The following is an 11,151-nucleotide window of genomic DNA, read 5'->3' as shown; positions in this document are numbered from 1 at the left end:
AGCACAGAGGCCCCTACATCAGTCAAGTTTACAAATGAATGACTGAGAAAAGAGCACAACATTTAAGAGATGTTACATCAAGCAATTTTTACATGACTTTTGTCTTCTTTGACACAAAAGTATTCAACATCACTGATGCTAGAATACGAAGGCCATAGTTAGGTCATACATGCCAAATTTTAAGATTTCTCCCCATGTGATATGGGGGTAGGAGGGGGCTTCGTGACATTGTTGCGTCACCATAGCCCCGCCCCCCACTATAAAAAGCCGAAATTTACGGCATTGAATGGAGGGGGGAGCCTAATGACACGATTAAGCCCCGCCCCTCCATTCAATGCCGTGAATTTCGCCAAATGCGGGAACTTTGACTACTCTTCCAGAGTCCGTGAGGACTCCCCGAAATTTGAGAGCCTCCGAGAATTCCGGGAGAGTAGGCAAGGGTGGGAGAAAGGTATAGATTCAGGTTGCAGGCAGCAATTACCAAGAAGTTGTGTATCAGGAGGGACGTGGGAGTTTTTCTAGAGTTTAAAAGGAGGCCTGGTTGATGTGGGAGGGCAACTGACACCAAATTAGCAGGCCAGCACATAGAGGGGAACAGTGTGTATCGTGAGATTGTCACATTGATTTTTTGGAATAAAACAGAAAAATAGTTTTCACAAGAGTCAAAGTTAGAGTGGTTACTGCATCATTGTACATACAATAGAAACAGAATATTATATATTAATCATAACTGAAAGTCTACAATACGGTGGGTGTAGATGTTCAGTCACAAACGTGGGCTGGTTTGGTATGAAAGGGCTGATTTTGCCTTATTAAATAATGATTTAAATGATACAGTTCAGAGAATAAGAATAGATGGTTACTAACAGTCCCAATATACAGGGTAAAAGGATTGGTACAGTTGATAAACATTGAGACTAGAGATATTTTCAGGGACACATCTTTAAAACCTGGGACTCATCCTGTAAATTAGGGACAGTCTATAACTCTGCATTCTGTTCATTTCTGTCTGCAAATGAAACTGAACTTTACTTCAGATATTCCCGAAGAACAAATATTAGCTATGATGTTAGTTTAACTGGGGTTTAAAGTATTAGTACATTAATGATTCACTAGATTTAACAGACTGAGTATAAGTGGGAGGACAAAACAAAGAACTAGATTATTTATTGATACCCATCCACTGAGATTAGAACTTCTTGTAGCGGTAAGTAATTGTTTATTTTATTTGTCGGGTTTTAAGTGATTCTTTTTATGCATAACAATTTATTTCAGATTCCTTCTGACTGACCTCACTTTCACAGTCCTCACCCCTATGGTCTACAGTGGTCACACCACCACTAGTCTGTTCCTCTGGGGCTCTAAGTCACACATGGGGGGCTGAGCAACGGTGATCGCACACACTCACTGCTTCAGTTCCTCTGTTTCCTCTTCATAGTTGGGCAGAGTCTTAGCTGGCTCCTCAAAATGGGACATTTGGGAGGTGCGCTTTACTCAGGCTGTAATACTGTGTGACACGTACACTTTAATAGGACAGGTATTTGGCGGCAATAACAGTCTCTGTTGTTTTGAATTCCTAATGTCCACCTAATTGCTTCTATTATTTTAGATACAAAAGAGCAAATTGAAGATATTGGCTAGGGAATCAGATTTAAATTGCATTCACGGAACTATGTATGTATGACCGGTTATTTTAAGAGAATTTAAATGACAGTAGAGAACCTGTTGAGTGAATCACTGAGAGAGCAATATAACCATAAAACTAAATGCTATGGGGTTAGGGCACTTTATTGCCAAATAATATTTAATTCAAGGATTTCTCTTTTATAGTAAATGTTCTACTTAAGAAAAGTAATAACATCAAAATAAAAAACTTTAAATGAAGCCCCTTACCAAGCCCTTGGGATGACAGGGTTATATCTGGTGTAAAGACTGTCAGTTTGCAGTCTCAGGATGCTTTCATGATGTGATGAATGTGGTAAAAAATCAATGAGTGACAGACATCTTAGAAGTTTTCAAATTGACTTAACAGTGGTGTAGGTAAGGTGAGGAAGGATTAAATTTCCAGATTGCCTCAAGTAAGAAAGACTATAGACATATTGTACCTGATTCATGTTTGAACGTAGGTCCGTTTGCGTGCCGTATCTTGCGTGAAATAGCTGGGCGCACGCTCCGAAATGGACCATACAGAAATGGATGAAATTGTATGCAATTCATGTCTCAGCGCAAGTTACACTTACTACGACTTCAGAGGTGGAAGAGGGAGGGAAGGAGCAGACTAACGTAGGCCATATACAGTAAGGGGGGTATGTATGAAGGTGTTCTGCTGCAGATGCGGCAGATTCAAGTCCTGGGTTTCTCATAAGTATGTCTTGTTTCAGGTATAGGTGCTGACTGATTGTGATGACTGACACGGCTTAGTTTTTGCTTTAAATACTACACATTAGCTAGCACAGAACAAGTGTTTGCAAGTGCGATCGACTATATAAATACATTGCATGTACGGTATGCATTAAACACATGTTTATATATTTAATGTAAAAAAAAATTATATTTTTTTAAAATCAATATTCTTCAGTGTTTATACTGTTAAGAGTTGTTTATTTTTGCTAGCATCTGATTTTTTTTCATACTGTCTGATGTGACTTTATATTGACTTACGCTTGTGCGTATACGGCAGTCTTTTCTGTCTACATATGGCAAGTACAGTTTAGGCAGAGTATACTTACACCCAGATTCAAATGGAAACGTATCTGGAGATCTGCTTTTACTTGAATACGGTCAGAACTACGCACGAGTTCCGTGCTCTATTTTAAAACGCAACTTGAACATGAATCAGGCCCATAGTTTCACTTATAATGAATTGACTATGTAATGTGTACAGATAGACACATTGTCAATTGTGACACATGTCGGGATCACATTTTTTAAGAACGATCAGATTAGGAATGATTGCTTCACACGTTATAACTATATTAGACTTCTGTCACATGATTAGAATATACACGCTCCAAAGAAATTCAAATCAACCACTTCAGATTCAAATTTTCATATCACTGATCAATTCAGACATTTATATCTGATCAAAATGAATCTATTGCCACCAACCCATGGTTTGATTGTCTTATAACTTGATTTAAAATGATAGTGTCTTAAAATCTGATTTAAAGGTGAATGGCCAGATTAAGGCTTCTCCAAAGCCAACATCAAGTCAACTCTCTGTCTCGCTTGGGTTCAAAACTATAAAGAAAGACCCTCGCAATGGTGGAACTACCATTGGTGCACAGGTGCAGTGCACCGGGGCCCATGGAGATAATGGGTCAGAATTAGTGAGCTGTGGGCCCTGGCTCCCTCCTCCCCGCTACCCTGCACCAGGGCCCACAGCTCACTAGTTCCACCTCTGGACTCTCAGATGCTGCCACTAACCAAGACTTTAGTAGTCACGGCATATTCTACACTCTCCTACATCACAGCTATTCTGCCATTCATTGGACCGGTGTCACACAGATCCCAGGCACTTCCCAGCCAGGTTATATATACAGGTCCAATCCTTTCTAATTGCTAGGTCAGGGACTAGCCAATGAGGACACATTTGCCATCTTCTTTGGTTGTCAATTCAATGCGATGTGCCGGCTGAGCACATTGTTGCCTATTACAGTAAGGAATCTCCACTCATTTTTCTCCGCACCTCTATGGGGATCAAGAAAAAATACGTGAGAATTTCTTGATGGACATCGCCTCAATGTTCCGGAGACACATTGCGTTCGATTGAATCCCCCCCCCCCCAAGAGCTGGATACCTTTTTGAGTTCTCCTAACAGATCAAAGCCCTCAACAACACCAGGGTTCGTGAACAAGACAGAAATCAAGTCCAGCTAGGCTTCCAACAGCCCATCTTACGTGTATTCCTTTGTGATTGTAGATAGGAGAATCAGCCTTTCCACCCCTTCAACAATTAATGCTCTCAAACCTGGTCTGAGCTACTCGTAAGAACCGATGTTGTATATTTATTGGACAGTAGATAACCAGAAGAAGATTTTGTGTTGTATAAAATGCAAGGCTAATGTTCAGTGATAACAATTCTGTATTCTCACATTTATAGATGAGAAGTTTTACGTTCCAGGTTGCGATCCTTCTGGTGATACAATGTCTTTCAGGAAACTGTGAACCGACAACTAAGCATAATGAATGTATTGCGGGAGTTCCGGGAATCCCAGGTACACCAGGCTTGAATGGACAGCATGGAAATCCAGGAAGGGATGGTAAAGATGGAGTTCCAGGACTGAAAGGTGATAAAGGTATGTAGTGCTAACAGGGCAGTTACTGATAAATGGTTTGTAGAGCGCACTGTCGCTGGGCTCTAAGGTGACACTCTCTGGAGTAAATGTATCAAGCTGAGAGTATAGCAACCAATCCGATTCTAGCTATCATTTTGTAGAATGCACTAAGTAAAAGATAGCTAGAATCTGACTGGTTTTTCAAACCCGCTGGAAAACTCTCAGCTTGATACATTTACCCCTCTGATTTTTGACCGTGGTTCCCTAGCCTGTATGTCATAAATGTTCATCTTCATGACTCTTAAGTACAGAAAGGTATCAGGCTGTGAAATATGCAGAACCATAATAGTTAATCATATGTGTAAAAAAGCAGAGGTTATTTTTTATAGGAGGAAGTTGCTGTAACCTATAGCAACCATCACATTTTCTTTCATGCTTAAACTAGCACTAGAAACACGGTGGTTAATATTTGGAATCTGTGTCAAAGTACAATGGAAAACTAATGCATAAAAAGATACTGTAACCTCTAACAACAGATCAGTTTCTAGCTGTCATTTTTCTAGTGCAGTTTTGAATATTAAAGGACATATTTAATTTGACGGTATGAATTATGGCACCTGTTTACTGTATGGTGCAGGGGGACTGCTACGGGGCACAGAGACAAGGGGACAGGGCAATGCCAATACCCGCTCCCCCCACATCAACCAACAAGCTACCACCAGCCGCGTGTGCAGAGAAGAGACCCCCTCTCTGCTCTGATACAGTGGCATCTCTGGCCCCCTTCATTAAAGACAACTGCATCTGAACATGGTTTTATTTTGTTTGTCCAACTTTTTTATATTTAGCTTCATTTTAACTCGGTCATAGTGGGCCTGATGTAGAGTTGGACACAATTAACATCAAAAATGTATGCAGAAATTGACTCATTTTTATTATTTATTTTTTAACCATTGTAATGCTTGGCGGACCCCCAAAGAGGCATCATAACACTCCAGGAATTATGTGAGAAATAAAACCAATAACACAGGTTGTGTGTGGGTGTGTATTTATTTATAATAAATGCATATTTTCACTGTGTCCAGCACATTTTTACAGTGATAATCATCATCAGCACATAACCACACCAGGGAGGAAAGCAGCCTTATTTTCTCACGCTTCCACCCCTACATACTACTTGAGGTGCATGGAATGCCTTACTGTACTTAGGATGCGCTAGCCTATCCCTTCCCTCCAATGCTCTGCCTTTCTAAGTGTAGAGAGGGGCAATGGAAAGATACGTTTACGCTCTTTATCTACTGTATTGGTGTACTTTACTACACAAATGCTTTACATTATATGAAGTCCCTTTAACTTTAGTTAAACTATAGTAAAAGCAGTATTTTAGGAGAAAAAAGATGTGACTGTTATAATAGGCAGTACTGTGTGATGACGTTTAACTGGTCCAGTTGGTGTACTTAGAAGCACACATCACCAATTCCCTAATTTTTCATAACATCCTGCAAAATATTAATGCAGAAGAATATGGAGATAAAAATGCAATTGTGTTTGCAGTGACCATTAAATAGGTGAGAATCTGCAAACATAGATGATTGGGCCATGTAAGCTTTAGAGTTGTCAGATGACCTCCCCCCACCTGTAACTATATCCATGTAAATTCATTGACTGCTATACTTGTTATTGTTTAACTGACTCCATAGGAACACGACCATAATTTATTTTTGCCTATTCATGTGTTCCAGGTGGACCAGGAGAAAGAGGCCCACAGGGCCCCCCAGGAAAAGTGGGTCCTCCAGGAAATACTGGCATACGAGGGCTTCCTGGTGCTCCAGGAATTCAAGGTCAACCTGGACTATCTGGGACAAGTGAGGTCTACGCATTTCATGTTGGTCTGAAAACTTCTTCTCCATCTGTTACTGGGCCAATTAAATTTGAAAAAGTATTTTACAATGAAAAAAGCCTGTACAACACAGGAAGCGGTAAATTCACTGCTCCAGTAGATGGACTTTATTTTATAACCTACCACATTACAGTGTACAGTAAAAATGTACATATTTCCCTAAGGCACAATGGTAATATTGTGCAGTATATGTTTCATGTGTATGGTACCACCACTCAACAAGCTTCCGGGTCCTCTATTCTAGCACTGAAGAAAAAAGATGAGGTTTGGCTGGAGGTCGTTGATGGGAATAATGGTCTTTATGCCGATAGCAATGACGACTCTACATTCTCTGGTTTTCTGATTTCATAGTTTAGAACATTTCTATGGGCATTCCATTAAAGTATTTACTGAAATATAGGCAACACATTGTAATGTTTACTATATTTAACCTTAATTATACACACTGGATAGCAACATGTCGTAGCTAATGTTTCTAGTAGAATGAAACAATATTCTTCTTCAGGAAGATTATTGCATGTGCAACATATAAACACAAATGTTACATTCAATTCTCAATAATATAACTGCATTTCTAGAACCAACTTGTCTTCATCTAGCACAAAAACAACCTATATTGGATTAGTTGTGATTATACCATTGTGACGAGAGTAGGGTACCTGGCAGTTCTAATAAAGGGAATTATTGGAAATGTGTATCTCAGTATAGTGCTATTGCAAAACCATTAACAGGCTCGACAATTAAAACGTATGTGAAATCCGTGGTTTGGACACCTCAATGTGAGCAAGCAATCTCTGTTAAAAGCTGGGGCACTCTCCAGAGCTGACTGCTCCTAACTTTCGGTGTTCATATCCAAACCAATGCCTCAGCTTATGGGCTGGGAGCCTGGCAGTTCTATTGAAGGTTAAGCCTGCCAAGGAGCCATTCTCGTCAAGAAGAATGCAAGTGATACTTTCCTGTGCTTCTTAAATGGAGCAATGTGGCTCCGGTATTGTAGGTTGTCTTATATAAATGTTTAACATTAACATGGTCCCCAATTTTGGTGCAATGTCCCACACAGTCAGGAGGTATGTCTTGCTTCACGCAGCTCTGACCCTGCTGTTGTGCCTGGTGGAGAAGGGGTCAGAGTGCTGCATTGGTCACACTACTGCTCCATGATGTAAGCTTTCTGAACAGAGCACCGGTGTAACTACAGTGGGAGTCACCATTGTCCTGAACGGAGATACTCTCTACATGTAAATGTGGGCGATACTGTCAAGACCAGAGCACTCCTACACTGGACAGAGCAGCAGGTAGGAACCTGTTGGAATCATTTAGACATGGGGAACATGTGACAAGGAGAGAATAGTTGAGGAGCAAGTGGGGAGGGCATATGTTCCCCCACCATCTTCCCCTGGTTATATATGTGCAGGTGGGGACAAGCACTGTTCTTATACACAGGTCCATGACATTCATAAAACACCCCTGATGGAGATACTTCTGGCTTCGTATTTAGAAAGGATGGGAATAACGGGGGGCCTGATTCATTAAGGATCTTAAATGAAGAGGATTCTTATTTCAGTCTCCTAGACAAAACCATGTTACATTGCAAGGGGTGCAAATGTGTATTCTGTTTTTTCATGTAACACACAAATACTTGATAGCTTATTTGTACACTGAAATATAAAGTCAATATGTGTGTTACATGCAGAAACAGGCAGTATCTAACTTATGTGCAAAACACTCATTTGCACCCCTTGCAATGTAACATGGTTTTGTCCAGGAGACTGAAATAAGAATCCTCTTCATTTAAGATCCTTAATGAATCAGACGCAGTGTGTCCAGAATGAATGAGGATTCCTGTGTCTGTCTTGACTTGTGGCAATCAAGAACACCAGAGAGAGATTTGGGAGATCCCCTGCCTGTACTCTAAACTTAAATGACAAAGAACTCAAAGTGGTGCAGTGGCATTTTTATTGTAATGTTAGGAATTAAAATGGCTGTTTTTATAATTAATTTTTTTTGGCCCAAGAGAAGAGATTCCCTAAACGTTCGGTGAATTTAACTTGGCTGAAGAAAATGGCTGCTTTCCACTGAAGGCCGCTGAAATGCAAAATGACAGGTTCTCAGCATCAGTTTCCCAAAGAAAATGCTAATTTCTGTGACAGCTTTTTCTACCATAAGCCAGTGTACATTTACTGTTCTCTCTCAATGTCACTAACTTTTAGCAATATCACAGCAATCTGTCTCCAGCCCTTGTCAGCTGTCACTCAATATCTTTGCTGTGTAGGTGAGTGCTTTTCCATATTCTCATCTGCTTGCTGACTCACTCTCAGTTCTTTCTTTTTAACAGGAGGTAACTCACCGACTTCTCCAATAACTCTCTGTCTTCAAGCTGAGTGGTTATCACACACTCTTTTCTGCCTCAGATATCCTCTCTTCACCCATATCAGCCCCCTCCCTCTGGAATCCTCTTTGGCAGAAAGGAAGTCTGGGAGGTGTAGTTATATCTGTGCATTGCAGGGTGAAAATGAACAGAACATGGTTGGAGGCAATAGGAAAACCAGAAGATACCCAATGGAATGGTATGTTTAGAAGTGAGAACAAGGTTCAATAAGCTATCTGGGGGGTAGCGAGTGTACAAACGCAGAGTCCAGTAAACAATCCAAGGTTAGGAGCAGGCAGTCTACAAAAGTAAAGTCCTGTAAACAATCCGAGGTCAGGGGCGGAAGAAAGAAGCAAGGTCCAATTCACAGTCTGGTTCACAACAGAGGCACACACTAAACACAGGTTCAGCACACTGGGTAAGAGCAAACTATCACAAGCACAGGTGTACATGTAAGGAAGCCTGGAGAGCCAATGAGGTAAGGTCTGAAAACAAGCTTCCTGATCACATGAGAAACCGAAGGAATGTGCCTCTTAGAATCAACAGAACCTGTGAATATAACTGGTCTGTTTAGAGCCGGGGGTAAATGAATTATGCTTCGATTTGTGCAACTTGCCGATATTCAGCGACTGACAGTTCCCCAAGCTTCTGATGCCAGGACCTAACACCATCCCTACCTGGCCTGGAATCTAATGTAAATATTTACTCAAGCATCAAGAGCTCTATGCAAACAAGCAACAATCAGGTAACGACAGTGGTGATTAAATGTTGAGCCCAATCGGTGTGCCATGTCTATAAAGTTTATATCTTGCTCTAAAGATGCTTACCATAATGTAGTTCTTAATCACCATGTATTGAATTATTGTTCTGTTGTAATAGACAAGATTTACATATATATAGTCCCCACAGGCTCTACAACTTATACATTTGTGGGTTACCTGTTCAGGTGGATTCCACTCATTTTAGTTGTTATCTCATTGCTATGTATTGCAGGCTTTGATCTTGGGAGGTGTACCCTATTAGAGGGAACAGTGTTTGAGTACTGACTTCAGGGTGCCAAATAAGAGGGCAAGGCAACAAATATTACTGTTAGGTGCTACAACATGCATCCCATGTAATATGTGCAAACAGCAAGCGTTCCAATGCACTGTGGAGTGCGAGACTATGGAGTTAAACTTGGTGTAAATACATTGGTGATCATTGTAATTTGCACTTCGATGCATAAATACATGCATATATAGACCTGGCTGGAGTAGATAGATTAAAGGAAATTATAGAACATTTAACTATGTTCATGCCCAGGTATAGTTCCATCACCAAACCTGACTTCCAAGAAACATGCCTAACAAATGACCTGGTACCTGCCCTGTGAACAGGTACTGAACCAGTTAAGAGACAGGCTTAGTACAAGCCCCATTGTTAGCTTACCCCTGACTTCAAACTGTAGTTCTTGGTGCAAACTACTGTCTCGTGTTGTGGTTTAGGATTGGTGCAGAGTCATGTGTGACGTAGTGATTGGCCAGGAGCATGTATTGGCCTCTCGCTTGGAAACTGGTGGACTGAGAAGAGACAAAAAACAGAATTGGTTCAGTAACCCACTGGTATTTATTCCTGTGACGTGTTACAATTGCTATAGTTTGTGTTTTTACAACGAAGGGTCTTTCCTTTACCCACTAATTGTCTAGATGATTTGTACCCACTTCGATGGGGTTCAAGAGTTGGAGACCAATTTACTGGGACCTTCTAAGTGCCATCAAGGGAAGCAAAGAGCACACTAGTATCTCTGGTATCCTCGCAAAGTGCTACACAGACTGGAACTATGCTCACCCTGCGACAATGGGGTCATTAGGAAATTACTCTGTCTATATAGGCCAGATATGACACCCTTCAGGGCCGCTGGTCACCACCACTGACTTAGAGTGTAAATGGATAAACACAGTAATGTTTGTGTCTTTGAGAATGAATGGAATTCCACACAAACAAATCCCACAAAAATATTTGTAATAGGATATAAAATTTTCTTCTGATTTCCTCTGGCAAAGTTAGCACATATTTAAGCTTTCTAAAATATCTACTTGAGAGTTGACAATATTATTTAACAAGCATCAAGGTATTTTATTGCAAAACAGTTAACTCTTGTTACTACATAGAAGCAGATTTAAAATATTTTTCCACATGGCATAAGAATGTTTTTTTTTTAAATAATTAAATCTTAGTTCCTCTAAAGATATTTTGCAGTCATGTACATATTCCTGGGCATTTAGTGTTCAAGTGGGGGGGATGCTGCATTCCTCATATGTTTTAGAAGATCGTGAGAAACCATTGTGTGTGTTTAAGTTGGCTGCAGAAGTTATGATTCATTGTAGGAAAACTGATCTTGCTTTTTGGACATATTTTTTAGCATAGTGTAAATGATAATTTACCCCTTGGGGTGTATGTTATACAATGTTTTCCTCTTGCCCTGAGCTGTCCTTGACTACCTCACTCCCTTTTGTTGACAAGCGGCTAGAAATTTGCTTGTTTCACTTGTTATGTTCTATAAGTAATACAGAACTATTAAGTGTCCTCGGGTTTGTACGTTGGATTGTTAGCAAAAGAAAAAAAAAAGCACAA

The 11,151-nt window shown here is 40.3% G+C and overlaps 1 protein-coding gene across 1 annotated transcript; it reads left to right on the top strand.

Moving 5' to 3' along the window:
- The first annotated feature begins 1,126 nt into the window (after positions 1-1,126).
- Positions 1,127-6,573, top strand: LOC142140919 (complement C1q and tumor necrosis factor-related protein 9A-like). Its single transcript, XM_075198906.1, has 3 exons — positions 1,127-1,207; positions 4,102-4,297; positions 6,016-6,573. The coding sequence occupies exons 2-3, from the start codon at positions 4,102-4,104 to the stop codon at positions 6,522-6,524; spliced, it is 705 nt and encodes a 234-aa protein (XP_075055007.1). The 5' UTR covers positions 1,127-1,207; the 3' UTR covers positions 6,525-6,573.
- Positions 6,574-11,151: the final 4,578 nt, after the last annotated feature.

This window comes from Mixophyes fleayi, chromosome 2 (assembly GCF_038048845.1).
Source record: "Mixophyes fleayi isolate aMixFle1 chromosome 2, aMixFle1.hap1, whole genome shotgun sequence".
NCBI lineage: Eukaryota > Metazoa > Chordata > Amphibia > Anura > Limnodynastidae > Mixophyes > Mixophyes fleayi.
The sequence above is the reverse complement of the archived record's forward strand: the minus strand, read 5'-3'. Positions and strand labels throughout refer to the sequence as shown.

Bases quoted from the DNA above. Each gene is read 5' to 3' on its own strand.
- LOC142140919 (XM_075198906.1), top strand. From the start codon at position 4,102: ATGAGAAGTTTTACGTTCCAGGTTGCGATCCTTCTGGTGATACAATGT. The intron at 4,298-6,015 runs GTATGTAGTGCT...CATGTGTTCCAG, and splicing joins AGGACTGAAAGGTGATAAAG to GTGGACCAGGAGAAAGAGGC.